We start from the raw sequence: 17871 nt of genomic DNA, 5'->3' as shown, positions 1-17871 counted from the left end.
CAGAACAAGGACTGTGGATTTTGTCCCCCATCTCTAACACTGAAAACACATTAGTAGGGGATCTTTTGATGGCCAGTATGAACAGGAGGAATGGTTACAGCAAGGCAAAAACTCTTTCAATGTACATGTGGGCACGTGACTATTGTTTTAAGACAGACTTGAAAAAATGTGAACCTATCCTTTACATTAAAAAGAAAAGTGAAGCATCATCAGATTTTCACCAAATCTGTTACGATAATACTTGAGGACATACTGGATCTGCATAAAAATGCAGTGGTGATATTTGAACAATGAATTGGAATTGTGTCCTAGCGCAAAAAACATTTTATAGGCAGATGTGGGCAGGGGATACACCAATAGATGCAGCTCTATGTAAGGAATGTTTTTGATGTAAAGCATCTGAATGTGTAATTACGGTTAGCGAGGTATGAACAAAAACACGAGAAGCAGATGATATATGAAATCTGTTAGGAATCAGTAAAGTCCATACCTAACGCAATGTAGAAGGGGTCAATGCCGAAGAAATCTTCACCCCACTGGGGTTCCCGCGGCAGGCTGCTATCATATACTCTCAGGGCATCCAGCATCTCCTGATCCAGCTCTGTCATCTTGCTCAGCCGCTGTTGCAGGAAGCCTAGGCACAGTCGGCGTGCCAGATTGACATTGTCTGAATAGGACACTGTGGTTCCTGCAAGAAAAGGGAGTCTCGGATCACATTTCTTAAACACCGCCTTTGAGAGACAAATTCTCAGCGGAACTAAAAATAAGCCATCAGCTCACCGGAGCCAATGCCATCTATATAGACCAGACATGCGGCATGAATGAAGGCGGTAACAGTGTCCAGTCTGAGGTCCCACTCTGCTTCTTCTTCATCTTCCAGGGCTCCCATGGTCATGAAGCCATCCTCGTCCCGCTCACACACAGTGTTAAGGAAGTTAACCCATGACAGGATGTCTCTGACGCTCAGGATGCAGCGCCGGCCAAAGTCCTGCCGGGACAGCCACTCGATGAAGTCCAGCATCAGCTCTGCGATATCACTGACTGCATTTGAGACCAAAGAAACCACATCAGTAACACTGTTGCCGTTGTGCTCAAAGTTCAATCAGTTTCAGCTGTGACCTCTTAATGTTCAACCAACGAGATGACAACAGTTTTTTTCTGTTTCCAGAACTATAAAGCTTTGTCCACTTCGGGGGAGCGGAACAAGCTATAAACACAACATTGACATATTATCAACTCATTCAGTTGTTGTGATGGAAGTGTAAGCAAACAATTGCCTATTTACACATCCAGCAGACATAGAGCAACGTTAGCATCAATTTGGAGTAGTCTTTGTGTCCACCTAATGAATAAATATTCACTCTCTTTTAGCTCTTGTTTTGGTCTCCACCAACTCCTGGAAAAAAATAACTGGCTCTTTACCTGCTAAATGCTCCACTTACTTCACCAGCTAGTCGCTAACTTTGTCTGTCTGCTGTTGGTGCTGACCAGGTGCAGTGGGTTTATCAGAGCTTACTTGATGAAAAAAACTGCCCAAGAGGCTAAAAAGTTCCATAGAGCTGAGGGGACCTGCAGAGTTGATGGTAATCTTTGGGTTTGTCACTACTAGTGACTTATTTCACATTACACATTGTCATCTAAACCATTGTTTATATACAAATATTGATTAGTGCAGCTTTATAATCTTATAAATGATCTTGACAGGAAAAATAGCAAGGTGGAATGTTAGCAGTCAGACAGTGCTACCAGGTTTGTGAATAGGCACATAGGAAACACTGGTACTTTCCTGGTAGTGATGTAAACCTAGGCTGGCTACACTTTGTGCCCTATAGGTGGAATGTTAGCAGTCAGACAGTGCTACCAGGTTTGTGAATAGGCACATAGGAAACACTGGTACTTTCCTGGTAGTGATGTAAACCTAGGCTGGCTACACTTTGTGCCCTATAGGTGGAATGTTAGCAGTCAGACAGTGCTACCAGGTTTGTGAATAGGCACATAGGAAACACTGGTACTTTCCTGGTAGTGATGTAAACCTAGGCTGGCTACACTTTGTGCCCTATATTTTCCTTTGAGCCATGATGGCTAGGCGTGGCAAAAAGCTAGAAATGAATATCGGACAACAAGAACAGAACAACAGGCCTTTTTGGCCTAACTGCAAAAGCAATGAAGACCAACTTAGACTCACATTCGTTGTTTGACTCGTGAGTCAATCTCTGGTTAACAACGGAACTAGCAGACATATTCAATTGCCAGCTTAATTAAGAAATAGCATTTCAAAACAAAAAACATTTGTCTATTATAAAGGAAACTAGACAGTTGTTTCTCCAAATCATTTAACGCAAAAGATCAAAATTGAACACGCACTAAATCTTTCTCAGAGAAAAGGTTTTGTAATTACTGTTCAGTCACATGTAGCTTGTTATCTATCAGTTATTTTCACACAAAATAATTCAGACTCAAATATCAACAATAATTACGATTATGAATAATGGTTATGTACAAGTTACTGGAGGTCAAAGTGTCTCAAAATTGCTTACTCAATCTATCCAACAACCACAAAACTAAAATATTAAACTGTATAATATGAAAAAGTCAGTTTGTCAACAGTTTCATAGGTTGTAATCAGGACATGTATATGAATGACTGCAACTAAAACCTGTTCCAGCATTAGTCTACCCATTTCCAAGCTAGTTTACCATCGAGTGAGAGGCCTGAACGCAGGTTGTGTTGGATGATCTGAACCAGGTCACTACGGCTGTTGCTCTGAGGACACCAGATCTCTGTGAAACGGTTCCGTAGGGCAGGAGAGAGCTGTCCAAAAACAGACAAGCACAAAAGTCAGACTCTACCTACATACAGTTCTGGTTGGTTACTCTTAAAGCATATTCATACATTTGAAAAAGCATGTTAAATCATTGGGACAAACATTCAGTAGAATCAATCACAGGCAAATACAACACTTTTCATCACATCTTTTTTTTTAAGTCAGCAGGTAGGATTATGAACATCAGCAGTTTTACTTTTCTGCTGTTGCTGCTACCTTCATCCTGAACTCCACTGACAACACAGTAGAAACACTTTTTTTTTTAATCTACCTCCTTCTTGCCGAAGTCTCCTCCAGGGTTCATGGTGGCAACCAGGCGGAAACCGGCAGTAGCTCTGATCAACTCCACGTTGTCATTGTCCCCACTGCCTTTCTCTGCCAGCACGAGGGACTTCTCAGTCTCTAGAACACTGACAACAAACAACACATTGTCAGGGGTTCTTCTTAGTCATTAGTTGTTATTCAGCTGTATGTGGCTGTAAATTGGGCAACATGTCATGTCCATGTTGGATTTTGTGGCTCAAAATGCAATATGAGAACAAAATACAAAATGTGCCATACAAAATGTTATACCAAGTGTAACAAAAATATACATGTGTCACTACTATTTCTATTTCATCTGTGCTCCGCCCTCTAACGGGCTTCGCTATTGGTTAACACTTGAGGTGAAGGTTGTAGGGATAAAATGTACCCCCAACTGGGTCCGAACCAAAAAACACACACCTCAGTCTGTTCCAGCAGAGGTCTCCACAGATGATGCAGCAAGCACCAAAGGAGCCATTGACCCAGCAACAAGGAGGTGATGACCTTAGCCCTGAAAGCCGGGTTTGGTCGGAGCCTAACTGACTCTCCATCGTCACTGACAGATAAACAGGAGGAGTGCACTGATAGTGCTAAGAGCAGTGCCACTTTGATAGACAAAACCTCTCGGTCGCCTGATCCAGAGATTCAAAGGGTGGGCTCGACAGGCCATCCAGCACCATCCCACTGAGGGACCAAGCAACAGATGGGAGGCCTCAGCCTGTGAGCCCCTCATAGGAAGTGCTACACCAAGGGGTAACTCCTAGCTGTGAAGCAATCGAAACCAATATGACCAGCTGTAATCGCCAACGCAAACACCCCCAGAGTGGATACGGCGCAACAACTGTCAAGCAACCTCTGCAGGAAATCCAAGATACCCTCCAGGGGGCAGGAACGTGGCTCGAGGCCCCCAGTCTCACACCAACCCACAAAGAAACGGCAGAAAGACGAGTAAGCTCTCGAGGTGGAGGGGGTACGTGCATTCTGAATCGTAGCGACAACCAGGAGACCTAGGTCGCTCAATCACACCCTCTCAGCTTCCAGATCATGAGGCACCATCCCAGAATCGCTGTGCGAAAGGATGGAACCCCCTGCTTGACGCAATGCCGTGGGCACGTCCAGTATTGGCCACGGGTTCAACATCACTAGCCGTGCCAAGTTCGGGAACCACCTGGCGCCTGGGCTTTCTGGTGCTACTACATCACAGATAGGCGCTGCATCCGAATCCTGTGCAGTATTGGCATCAGGGGGAAGGCATACAGCAGTCTGGAGGGCCAAGTTTGATGGGCAAGAGCTTCCACCCCCAATGGAGGGGCGTCGGCCACCAGCCCAAACCACTGCCAAATCTGCATTGCTATGTCTGGAAAAAGGCCCCACTCCTCCTGAGGTGGGCCTCCCCTAGACATTAGTCCGCCCCTGTATTGAGAGATCCTGGAACGTGATGGGCTCTCAGTGAGAAGAGGGGGCGATCTGCCCAAATCACAAAAGACCAAAGACCTCAAGCGCAAGATAGAGGTAGACACAGCCCAAGGTAGAGCATCTGTTGGTTCGGTATCATGGCGGTCTTGTCCTGGATGATGGCGAAGCCCAGCTGCATAATATGCCGGATGACCTGTACTGTGTGGGCCTCCGCCTCCTGTCTCAACGTGGTGAGGATCAGCCAGTAATCTATGTAGGTCAGAATTCTCACGCCTCTCTCCCTGAACGGCCCTGACGCCACCTCCACACACTTGGTGAACGTGCGTGAAGCTAGGGAGTAATCCAATGGGAGATGGCAATACTCGTAGCACTGACCACATACCACGAAGCGCAGGTACTTACTGTGTCGTGGTAAGATGGAGACATGGAAGTGAGCGTCGGTCAGGTCTGTAGAGGTCATCCAGTCGCCTTGCTCTAGCAGCTGCTTTACTGTTAGCCTGCAAAACGATCTCTGCATGATCAATCCATTCAGGATGCGCAGATCCAAGATCGGTCCCATGTCTCCTGACTTCTTTGGCACCAGGAAGTACAGGGAGAAAAAATCTGTTCGTGTCTCCAAGGGGAGGACTGCTGCAATGGCCCCCTTACAGAGGAGAGAGAGAGCCACCTTCTTTGACAGGGAGGAGAGGGAGGTCTGAAGAATGCCACTGAATGAGGTTTGCATTAGAATTGAAGAGCATAACCTTTCCGCAGAGTCCTGTCCAGCCAGGCAGGGAGAGGACCGCAGAACCACACCCACACTGGGTAACAGTCCGTCAGTGAGAGGGCGAGGAGTTTTACTGGGAGAGGAAGAACAGGCCCACCCATCAACCGCGGGGGGGGCCCTGTCCAAAGGGCTAAGAATCGGCTAATGCTAGTAGAAACTCAACTGCACCTCTAGTGTTGTCCTCTAGTGAGGTGAGCGCAGAGGATAGTGGGTGAAAGCTCCTGTAAGGGCTAGGCGAAGAAAATATCATTTTTGTAATAATGCCATTCTGCCGCCGGGGGCCAGAACGGCATTATTCGAATCACCATTCATCTGTACTTGCAAGGGCGATGCTGCTGCGGGCGTTGCAGCTGGGGCCGGGACTTGGCTACTGTGTCTGAGGACAGAGGTCAGGAGCCAGCTGCTCTGAAGCCTTCTTAACTTCCTCCAGCCGCTCAATCATGGCACACATGGTCCGGCCACTGTTAACAGCGAGCACCTGGGCCATCCAGAGGAAAGTGGCAGTTGAGGTCTGGACTTCCACAATCTCCGCTTCCGACAGCTCAGTCCTCTCATGGGTGAGCTTCTCGAGGGAGCCCATGTTGCACTTAATGCATCTTCTCTCGACATCTTCTCTCTCCTGTAGTTTTGTGCTTTCTCGTCTCTCTCTTCTCTCTTTCTGTCACTTTCAGCAGGTATTTCTGCCTCCGGAGCTGCCGAGTCTGGATCGGTGACTGTGGACCACCAGCTGCCCTGTGTTCCTGCGCGACAACTGCTATTACAATTGTTATTATTAGTCTTATTACTATTATTATCATCATAATAATTCCTATCACGATCATTCCTATTATTAGGTTATTAATATTACCACTACCATAACATTTTCATTATTTTAAACTTCTATGTGGAATTTGCATTGTGCCTCCCTCTCTCTCACCGGCAGATGGCAGCCTGAGTTCTGCCCGAGGTTTCTGCCTGTTAACACTCAAGCTGTTTACAGGATGGGCCAGAGCCGCCTCTATTTTCTGAGGAGGCTGAGGTCCTTCAAGATCTGCCAGACAATGCTGAAGATGTTTTATGAGTCTGTGGTGGCCAGTGCTATCCTGTATGCTGTTGCATGCTGGGGCAGCAGGTTGAGGGTAGTGGACGCTAACAGACTCAACAAACTGATCCGCAAGGCCAGTGACATTGTGGGGGTGGAGCTGGACCCTCTGGCGGTGGTGTCAGAGAGGAGGATGCTGGCCAAACTACATGCCATCTTGGACAGTATCTCCCACCCACTCCATGGCGTGCTGGTCAAACAAAGGAGTACCTTCAGCGGAAGACTCATCCCCCCAAAAAGCACCACAGAGCGCTACAGGAAGTCATTCCTGCCTGTGGCCATCAAACTCTTCAACTCCTCCCTCTAAGTGTAGTCTGTATAACCCTAAGTCATTAAACTGGACACTGATCATTACATCTCTGCAATACTTAATAATAATTGTGCAATATCCTGTGTTAATACTCCTGTGCAATATACTCTTTTCAGTTTAAAATTCCCTATTTACTGATATTGATATTTATTCATACCTCTATTACTGCTGTGCAATATCCTCCGTCTCATTATAAATGAGCTACACTTGGCATTTCATGCACTATTACTTTATACCATATTATTATCATCAACTGGTAAACCCACTTTGTACTTCACACTTATTTTATTTTATACTTAAACACTTAATTTATTTTCTGACCTGTATTATGTTTTTTTTTTTGCTAGTACTTCTATTCCTGTGTGCACTGACGTGATAGTGAGCTGCTGTAGCAAAAGGTTTCTCCTCAGGGATCAATAAAGTATTTCTGATTCTGATAAATGGAAGTTTTTCCTTGCCACTGTCGCCAAGTGCTTGCTCATGGTGGGATTTGTTTGGTCTCGGTAAATAATATTATAAAGAGACGGTGTAGTCCCTCATTCGTCCAGGAGTGTTCCATTGTAGAAAAGGTTTCAGTCGTAGTCATCTGAACAATGTTTTCAAATTCAAGACGTTTCGGCTCCCATCCGGAAGTCATTCTCAATTGTGAAAATGGTTTGAGAACTCAGAAATTTAAGCTACTCTGTGTTGCTTAAGCCCTGCCCTCAGGGAGGAATCTTCCTGTTTACCCTGCCTAGTTTCACCTGAAACTGACCTTCTTTGTTTCCATGATGGCCCAGTAATCAGGCCTATTGTTTTCTGGCTGCACCTCCCTCATCACTGTTAAGTACCTGATTAGCATTTGACAGGCTTGACCAAGGTGTTAAAACACTGTGGTAAACATTGGGCAGACTTAATCTCAGACCACTATTTCTGTTCAAAGAGGGGTTTTCTTTTTTCACAAAAATGGCTTCTTTGAATCCTCTTTCAAACCAACTGTTGGTTTGACTCCTCTTTCAAACCAACTGTCTTTGACTCCTCTTTCAAACCAACTGTATGGTGCAATGAGATAACTTCTATTATGAATTGGTGATATATAAATTGAATTTAAGTTAGAGGGCGGAGCACGTACGAAATAGAACTCATTCTCCATGACTCTGTCCTCGCAGACCCACAGATAACCATTGGTGTAACTGTAGCTTTTCCTTGTTGGAGAGTGCTGAGAGAAGGGACTGAGGACAGACACAGATGTCACATTATTGCTGTTGGATAGATTGGTAAAATATTTGGAGTAGCTATTACATTTACTCTATCTAAATAATGGATAATTGTCTTGGAAATGTGGAAATTTCTCTGTATTTTTGTAACTATTTCTGAACACAAGCCTGGGGCAAGCTTACCTGTAGTCATACATCATAAGCATGCGTCGACAGTGTTTGTGTAATTACTCTCAATGCCAGAAGGGGGAGACAAAAGTTCGCGCTCCAGCTTTAAACACTGACTTGTGGACCTTTAAAGAGATGAGTGAGATTGTTTCTGATGCTGTTTGTATGTGCCTGTGTGTGACTCGCTGTGCTGCAAAAGAGATATTGATCTAAATGAGACTGATTAAATAAAGGTTATAATATTAGCATCACATGAGTGTATTTTGTGATAGGAAATGCAATTTGGGGTTATAAAATGTTTTAAAGTCGCTATGTGTCGTGAGAGTGAGAGTGTAATATTAATAATGCATTGAAATGTTAATTCTGCTACGGTGTTCTCAAATTCAAATGTACACATAATGCATTTTGGTCCACAAAAGATGTGTGTGTGTGTTTGTGTCTACCTGTTGAGTCTCTCCAGCACTGAGTCGTCTGCCAGGGAGATCTCATCCATGAGAAAAACTCCTCCCTCCTTCATGGCCAGCACCAAGGGACCGTCATGCCATTGAAACAGCCTGCTGTCTTCACCATCAGTCTACACACACACACACACACACACACACACACACACACACACACACACACACACACACACACACACACACACACACACACACACACACACACACACACACACACACACCAAGGACAGGATCAGATGTCACAAACTCAGTGTTTTATTTTAGTTATTTGTTGAGAAGTCAATCTTATAGATTTGCCTTTTCTTAATGACTCCATTCAAATTTAATGATTTTGTCCTTTGTATTCTTTTGCCCCCATTAAACTGCAATTAAGTTAACAGGAAACTGATTTATTTATATGTTATTAAATATGTCTGATTTTTTTATACTAATTTGAACATGACAATAAGTTTCAGGAATAATAAAAAGGCTTTTATTGTTATGTATCTTGCACACTTCTGCCAACTCAAAAAGACTTTGGGGTTAGACACTGTCCCTCTGACTTTTTCCTTTGCCTATAGATTTGACATCTCACCCACCGCAGACTTGTTAGTACCTGATGTGTGTGTCTGACAGGTCGCAGGCCTCCCAGGAAGTCAGACGTCTCCATGTGTAGGTGACAGTTGACTGAGAAAAACTTTTGTCCAGCCAAAGCAGCAAACAGCTGGCAGATTGTAGTTTTTCCACATCTGGTGAGGGAACAGGAAAAAGAGCTTAACATGATTCAAATAACCGCACATGCAGTAAGTTAATTAGGTAAAACCCCAGACATTCATACAGTTCTTTAAACTCTAACTTAAGTGCAGGAAGGAGTATCTGACACAAACAAAGAGGACCCAATGGAAAATCTGCTGAATTTGACCAGTAAGCTGCTGGTCTGCACTGACTAGATACTCTTACACAATCTTAAATTCAGTTTTCTGTCATTTCATAAGTTACATTCAATGAACTTTGATTTCTGTGCTGGCTCAGCGTGTGGCTGATTGTATAGTATAGTATGTAAAATAAGAAGAAAAAATTAACTTATGTCAAATAAGGCACAGAACAAGACTATGCAACCATGCTAGCAGCTCTGTGAGACTGTACTTAAGCACAGCAGTGCTTTAAGCTAAATGCTAACATCTGCATCCTAACATGCCGACAGTGACAATGCTAACATGCTGATGTTAAGCAGGTATATTGTTTACCATGCTCACCATCTTAGTTTAGCATATTAGCAAACTAACATTTTCTAATTAGCACAAAATACAGCTGAGGCAGGTATTTGGTCATAATCCAAAGTATTGGACAAATGTATTGCCATCCCTAATGCCATGCTGCTGGCATGGCTAAACATGACCATTTTAGTCTAATCTTATTAAATACAAAATAAATTGAGCCTGGCAGTTACATTGAATCTTACCCAGTGTCTCCTACAAGCAGGACAGACTCGCCGAATCGAAGCGCCCGTCCTACCAGCACAGCTAGCCTCCTCATGCCGTGTGTCCACACCACATGGCGAAACTCTTGTGGAACTCCAGCAATGCTGTCGACGAAGGGACCTGCCAATAAGAGCATCAAGGCAACATGATACTGTGTTCATCAGACAAGCTAGATGGCTCCATTCTCTCCTTTGTTTTTTTATTTGAATAGTTTACTGTAAGTCTATATTGTCCACCTCCTCGTCACCCTTTAATTAACATTTAAAAGAGCTCAAAAGCAACCTAAAGAATATGGAGTTTAATAGGGAGTCTTCTACTCAAATGTGCTAAATATGAGCTGGAATCACACATCATGATGCATTCAGGTTATCACAGAGGGTAAAAGTTGTAGTTTTGTGATTTGTGTGTGTGGGGCAAGGAGACCGTGATTTACATATGGGTATATCCCATAAACTGTATAAAAGAAGGTACATCCCAAGTCTCTTATTTGTCATTTCCTTGTTTCACTTGAACCGGAAGTCGTTCTGGTCCGCCATCTTAAAGGCCGTCCCAAAGCTCTTATTTGTGCTCCGATGCTCTGATGACCGAGGAGACTTCACAAAGTCTTTTACTGGCCGATAGGCCCCCTTATTGGATATCAGTTATTGATTGGAGGCTGCAGCTGATCTTAATCTGATACATCACATCACTGGGGTTTCATATGGAGTGAAGACAGATAACAAATTAAACTCAAGTGTATCACTCCCAAATTTTATATGCGATTTGTTTTCTGATTCGCTTCAAAGGAATGGACGTCTCATTTTTCTTAACACATTTCCTCGTTTCTTCTCTCCTCGCATGGTTTCCTTGTGTCTCTCCCATGGATCCCCGCTGCGAGGGACTAAGACGCAAGGAAAAGATGCAAGTGAGGGAAACGGGGATGCATTTAAGAGACTTGGGACGCACCCATAATCTGCACGTCACTCTTCCTGAACCAGCCGTCTGCTCGCTCCGATCGAAGCCTCTGGCATCACCACACATCTATGCTAACGGCACGACGCTGAAGTTAGTTTACGATTCGGCAGTTAAGGGGAACTTCACGTATAGTGCTGAGTGACCGATCCTCTTACTGTTGTGAAAGATTATTAGACATTGTGGGGGTATCTTTGGTAAAACCTTAACGCTGTCTGAAACCCAATTTGTGAAAATTAAAAAAGGGCAATTTCACAGTTTTTTAATGCCTAGACCACATTGGACCAGGTTCAGATCAAAACCCACTATACGATCACAGCTAAAGATCTTAACTTTCCCCTTAACTGCCAAATCGGAAGCTAACTTCAGCGTCGTGGCAAACTGCTTCCACGAGTTCACTAGGAACTCTCACAGAGCAATTAAGTCTGTTTCTCTCTGCCGTTGTTTTCTCACATAGAACCAGGCTGGTTAAAGTTAACTTTTAACTGACGTTATGCTGGTCTGGTAGAGGTTCACTGGAACAAGCGCTAACGTTAGCTAATAGTGTCAACTAGCTAATGTTAGGCACTATGTGAACAAACAATGTCAGAGAGAAACAGACTTAATTGCGGTTTGGGAGTTCCAGGTGTACTCGTGAAAGCCATCGCCGTAGGTGTGCGGTCATGTCAGAGGATTACTGCAGTCAAGCCAGCCACTGTTTGGATTTTGATCGTCTATTCATTCGTCTATTTGCGTCTATTCATGCAGTTAAGGTACCGGTGCTTGGAGTGGCCAGAAAGGACAAAGAGAGTGGATAAACTCCTGGTGCCTGTCATATAATGTGCATGCCAACTAAGCATAATGTTCTTTTCCAGTGGTGGAGAAAGTATTCAGATCCTTTACTTAACACCATCATGCTGTTCCAAACAAAGGAAATTTTGTACCATGTGGTTATAGCTATCTCTCTACATTTTTATCTGAATAGGAGGTTGACTTTTAAGATGTTTTAGATATACACATCTGCACCCAAATTCCTCAATTTAAAACAATGATATATTTTTCACCTTGATAAAACTCAGAAGAGCCACTTTGAATTTGAAAATTTCAACAGTTCAATTAAAAAAAAACATCCTGCAGTGTTCAACCAAACTTTTAATAGAGTTTTCCAGTACATATATTCTAGCTGTTATTGCAATTCAGTATGACAGAGTGACGTGGTGGTGGAGTAAAGTGTTATTTTTCACGTACTGAACTGGCTGGTAACCTGTTTCTGAGAGAACAGGTTTTCAGGGTTCACCGTCCTCTTGAAGTGCTTCTCCAGGATGGACAGGATCGTGGACTCTTCCTCCGGCTTCCTCACACGTCCTGTCAGCAGCATGTACCCTGAGGAAAATGACAACAGTTTTATCTAAGGTTTCAATGGAACACAGATGTTAGTTGGTGATTTAACATAAACGTCTGACAAGCCTTACCATCCTCAGCCAAATGCTGCAGCCAGTCCTGAGAGGCCTCCGTCTGCTCCTCCAGCCTGTAGCGGTCTGCCCAGCGGAACATATCTCTGAGGGTGATAAAACCATGTTTCCCCGCAAACACAGAAGATCCCCTGCGTACGGACTGAAGGAGGAAAGCACATTTCACCCAAAACAGGTAGGTAATATGCAGGGTAGACAGACAACATACAAGAATATATAGTTACCTGAAGGTCTTGCATGACCTTGACCAGCTTAGTACAGTAGGATGGAGGCAGGCTGCACCTCTGGTGGAGGATGGTCTCCAGCTCTCCACTGGGTAGCTCATCAAAGTGCAGCTCCACAAAGCGGTTCCTGAAAGCCCTGGAAAGCACCTGGAGATCAGTTAGTAAAGATTACTTGATTTTGTTTGACAGGTAGAAGTAGATGTAAGTAAGTTTTTTAGTTTCACCTAATTGCAGAATTGCACCCTTTTCTTGTTTTGTGCTATAAAGCAAAAACATTTTTTTATTAAATCCAACCCTGCAAGCGGTGACATACCTGTTTTGAGATACTGTGTAATTACTGTAAAATAATGTGGTAATGGTTTGTTAATATCAAAATACAAGCTAATTCTACTGTTGCATTTACAAGGCTCTCAAGCATTAGCTGTACACTTTATACAAGACTAAAAGTCTAAAGCCCTACTCTGTTCAATGTATCACACAGTACAAAAACAGTGGACAGAACAAACAACACTGAGCTGCTTTTACTATTCTTAAGGCCCAGTCGCATCAGAAAGTGGCACACCAAAATTCATCTGCGCGTCCTCACAAAATAGGTGGTGCTAGCTTGGTGATGTAGTGATTACTCATAGACCTATTTGACTAACTACCACTAACACACTAGCCAGCCAGGAACATTAGCTCTCCAAGTAAGCTGGCTTGCTAACTGTCAGAGTGGGGTAAAGAAAGGTCAAGTTAGTAAGCTAGCTAGCTTGCTCACTAAATAGACAATTAGTTTACACAGATTTTTCAAGAGACATATTTGTACCATCAACTTCTGTCCCATAACATGACTGCAAACCATGCCTCTTTACTGGAGTAGCAATTTTATACTCCGACAAAGTTGAAGGTGCAACACAGCATATAGGTAATGATAGCTTCCTCTGTTTCAAAGTCTCCAGCTCTCCATGGCAAACTGACAAAACTGAACCCAAAGTGAAATATTTGTGCAGATTTGACTCCAGTGAAATTGATTTTGCTCTGAAATCTTAACATTTTAATTGCTGGTGTGACCGAGCCGGGCATGCCCTACCAGAAGTAGAACTTAGAATGTAGTTTTTCCAGTGGGTGGTGCGATAAAACAAAGGCCTTGGGTTCATTAAAATTAAAAGGGTTTATCCTTTTAAAAGATTAATGTGCTTGGCAAGATTTTAATGTTTCTTGTGCATAAGCGGACATTTTGACTTAACAGTGGTGCTTCAGGACAGATTAGATGAGTCACCAAGACATTAGGATTCATCCTTTGGGGCCCACGAATGTCCATATCAAATGTCACGTTATCTGGCCAGTAGTTATCAAACTATTTCGATCTGAACCTACGTGTTTGACCAAAGTGAATCTGAAGGTAACCACACTGTAAACCATGCCATCAGACAAATCCCTTTCACACTGAATGAATGGTATACCTTTCTACCACCGTAGAGACCAGGGGGATTCTGTGTAGCAAACAGCATGAATCTGGGGTGAGCCTTGATGACTTCCTGTGTCTCGGCCACAAAGAGCTCCCTGTTGTCATCGAGTAGTCTGTTGAGAGCCTCCAGGACGTCGGTGGGGGCAAGGTTCAGCTCATCCAGGATGATCCAGTAGCCTTTCCTCATGGCGTCTATCAGAATGCCTGAAGGAGATAGACAAGCAAGTGACAATAGTCTGATGGGATGCCAGAGTTAAATGGTAGACAGGGGCTGACTGAGGAAATGCTACTACAGTGTGTATCAGTAGATTGGTGTCTTGAGAGGAATGGAAAACATTGTGTGTATTTGTATTCAGTATTAATTAAATGTATTTACACTTTGTCAAGCTTTTAATATTTTGAACAAAAATGTAATTTCCCTCACCTTCTAAGACTAATTGTAAACTCTTATTCAATGTGACTAACTCTATTCTCATTCCCACACAGAACCTAAATCTTAACAGATAAGGCTGGTGTTATTTTATATTTTTCTTGTTGTCAATGAAATCCCATGAAAAGACCAAATCCAACAATGTTAGTCTGTCTCTCAATATTTTCTGACTTCCTTACTCAGCATCATTGGTTCCTACTGATGACATACATCTTTAAAAGGCAGCTCACAAATATATGGTTTCATTTTTGGGGGTCTTTTTTTTATAGTGCAGCTGAAGATAAGAGGAAAGGGGGAGAGAGGATGACATGCAGCAAAGGGCCGCAGGCTGGATTCAAACGCGGGCGTGCGCTCTACCTGGGGGCCCCATGGTTTAATTTTTAAAAAAAGTTTTCTTAAACAGTTGGTCACTGTCATTTTTAACAAATGTTACTCAAACAGGAGGAATATTTTCAGCAGCAGATTAATCCATATTTGCTGATGTAATGAATATTTGGGGCAGCAGGATGGTGTATGTGAGATTGAGTCTAAATAAAACAGTGTGTTCATGGTAATGAAGGAATGTGTCACCCAAATATTGAGGTTGGAAGTCTGCAAGTGAAAATTCTGTAAAATTTTCTATTAATTTGGGGATTTCTCCATGTTGAGTTCATTCACCTCTTGTATTATTATTATTATTTATTATTATTATTATTATTATTATGTATTTTCTAAATTCATTCAAAAACAGTTGTATGTTCCTGAATTTCTCTACATAATCATTTTTCTACATTTGTGGGCTTTATCTGCTCTGTCATGGATAAATTCTGGCGGATTTTTTTTGTATTCATTCATTTAAGAATTTCTTGTAGACCTAGGGGGTCAGTGTGGACATTGTTGAGGACTACAAGTACCTTGGACTACATATGGACAATAAATTGGACTGGGCTAAGAACACTCAAGCTGTTTACAGGAAGGGCCACAGCCACCTCTACTTTCTGAGGAGGCTGAGGTCCTTCAACATCTGCCAGACAATGCTGAAGATGTTTTATGTCTGTGGTGGCCAGTGCTATCCTGTATGCTGTTGCATGCTGGGGCAGCAGGCTGAGGTTAGCGGACACTAACAGACTCAACAAACTGATCCGTAAGTCCAGTGACATTGTGGGGGTGGAGCTGGACTCTGTCGGTGGTGTCAGAGAGGAGAATGGTGGCCAAACTATAAATTAAACTAAATAATACTTAGAGAGATGGAATACTGAGAGCTTCAGCGGTGCAACAGTGTGGCTCACTGATGTGTTTTTGCACAACAATAGAGCTCTATGACACACAGGAATAAGATACAGTGGTATGAAAAAGTGTTTGCCCCTTCCTGATTTCTTATTTTTTTGCATGTTTGTCACACTTAAATGTTTCAGATCATCAAACTAATTTAAATATTAGTCAAAGAAAACACAAGTAAACACAAAATGAAGTTTTTAAATGACGGTTGTTATTATTAAGAGAAAACAAAATCCAAACCTACATGACCCTGAGTGAAAAAGTGATTGCCCCCTAAACCTAATAACTGGTTGGGCCACCCTAAGCAGCAACAACCGTTTGATATATTTATTTAGATATATTTAAACATTGAACTGTTGGCCAAAAAAAAAGCAAGCACTTGGCAACAGTGGCAAGGAAAAACTTCCTTTAAAGAGGCAGAAACCTTGAGCAGAACCAGATTCAGGGTGGGCGTATTTCTTATCCGATTACTTGATAAAATCGATGGAATAATCTGTAGAATACTCATTTACTAGAATAATGGTAATTTTAATCAAACAGATCTCACAACGATTTTACCAAAATTCCACCAGCATGTCCACATCCCCACCAGGGGAACAAATACCCTGGGACCATGTGCACAAACATTTCTGGCAGCTACAAAGCCTTCCCTCACTCCCATTTAGGTCAATCAGACCAAATTTCCCTGCTTCTCCTGCCTACTTACACCCAGCTGATAAAAAGGGTCAAACCATCAGTAAAAAACTGTTTAAGTTAATGCTTGTTTAACAGGTGTATTGATAAAGTATTGTTTTTTTTACTTGCAAAGGTTTTATTGCACTTACAGTAACGAGCGTAGTTATTAACTCAAGTAATCTCTACCACCACTCTGCTGATCTGACTGCGCTCCGTGTGTGTGTGTGTGTTTGTGTGCATGTGTGCTAAATTCATCCTCAACACTCCACCATGTAAAATTGTTTTCATTTCTATGACTTATTATTTCTGTGACTTATTATTTATTCACTGATCTACTGTATATAATTTTTTTTGAGTAGCATAAAGGGAAATACAAAACAAAATCTCATTATACAACCCTGTGTTGTAAAATGATCAATAAATCTATCTTGTATCTTGTGTAATCGATAGCTGCAGCCCTACATGAGTGCTCGTACCCTCTTTGAACACCAGCTTGCCCCTGTCGTCTGAAGAGTAGCAGCCTATGTACTCCTGGATGTCGGTGTGCTCATGGTTGTTGATTCTCACACACTGGTTCCCTGTGGCTGCAGCCAGCCAGTGGATCAGGCTGGTCTTCCCTACAGATGTCTCTCCCTGGATCAGCACCGGGTGAGTCCTGTGAGGCCGAAACATTAAGAGAGAGAGTGATGGGAGGGCAGACTATTGATTTGTAATCAGCTCAATGTAGAGTCATGTTGTAACCTGAGTGTACCAAATTAACCTAAAGGGCTATTGAGTGGTGAGGAGGGACTGCTGAGTAATACCAGCAGCCACTGTTGACAATAATAGAACCAGAACACCTGTCTTCTTCATACATGACAGGTGATGGATGTCTAGTCAAAACTGAGCAAAAAAGTGTTAACATTCAACATTTCTCCCGTTAAGAGAATGATTCAATTAAAACATTAAATGTGACTATTTGCTAACATGTTGTCAAAGCAAATGAATAAGGTTATAATTTGACATGTTGGTTTTCTAACTTCTTCCGCTGCCATCAAGTGGCCAAAAAAATCAATTAATGCAAACCAGAGAATATTGTTTCCAAGGATATTTCCTCAGGTTTTTGGTCTTCAGTCATTTTGACTAATGTCTTTTCATGCCCATTTCATACAACCAACTACAGGATGTGAATATTGATATATTTAAACATTGGCTGTTGGCCAAAAAAACAAAACAAAAACTAAAGCTGCATTAAAACTAAAATTACTGTAGCTATTAGAAATGAATGACAATCAAAAACCTTTATACTTTCCTCAACTCAAATGTCGTTATTTGTATACCACATTAAAAACAACAATGCAACCTTAAGTACACAATATGGCCAAAAGCATATCAACACCCATATTAACATACTTTTGTGTACATTTGGTCTGGGACTGTTTTTCATGATTTGGGCCCGTTACTTCAATTTA

The 17871-nt window shown here is 42.5% G+C and overlaps 1 protein-coding gene across 1 annotated transcript in view; it reads right to left on the bottom strand.

Annotated features, from left to right (window-relative positions):
- mdn1 (midasin AAA ATPase 1) overlaps positions 1-17871 on the bottom strand; it is a 170985-nt gene that overhangs the window by 106283 nt on the left and 46831 nt on the right. The window contains exons 24-35 of the mRNA XM_044169618.1: positions 16897-17075; positions 14054-14262; positions 12612-12758; positions 12388-12529; positions 12164-12298; positions 9967-10105; positions 9121-9253; positions 8508-8638; positions 3096-3234; positions 2697-2811; positions 781-1041; positions 491-688 (exon numbers count right to left, since the gene is read on the bottom strand). Of these exons, the coding sequence (XP_044025553.1) occupies positions 491-688; positions 781-1041; positions 2697-2811; positions 3096-3234; positions 8508-8638; positions 9121-9253; positions 9967-10105; positions 12164-12298; positions 12388-12529; positions 12612-12758; positions 14054-14262; positions 16897-17075 (1928 nt within the window). The remainder of the gene's footprint in view (positions 1-490; positions 689-780; positions 1042-2696; positions 2812-3095; positions 3235-8507; positions 8639-9120; positions 9254-9966; positions 10106-12163; positions 12299-12387; positions 12530-12611; positions 12759-14053; positions 14263-16896; positions 17076-17871) is intronic.

The sequence above is a fragment of the Siniperca chuatsi genome, linkage group LG16, assembly GCF_020085105.1.
Source record: "Siniperca chuatsi isolate FFG_IHB_CAS linkage group LG16, ASM2008510v1, whole genome shotgun sequence".
In the NCBI taxonomy this organism is placed as follows: Eukaryota; Metazoa; Chordata; class Actinopteri; order Centrarchiformes; family Sinipercidae; genus Siniperca; species Siniperca chuatsi.
This window is presented reverse-complemented; position numbering and strand designations above follow the sequence as displayed.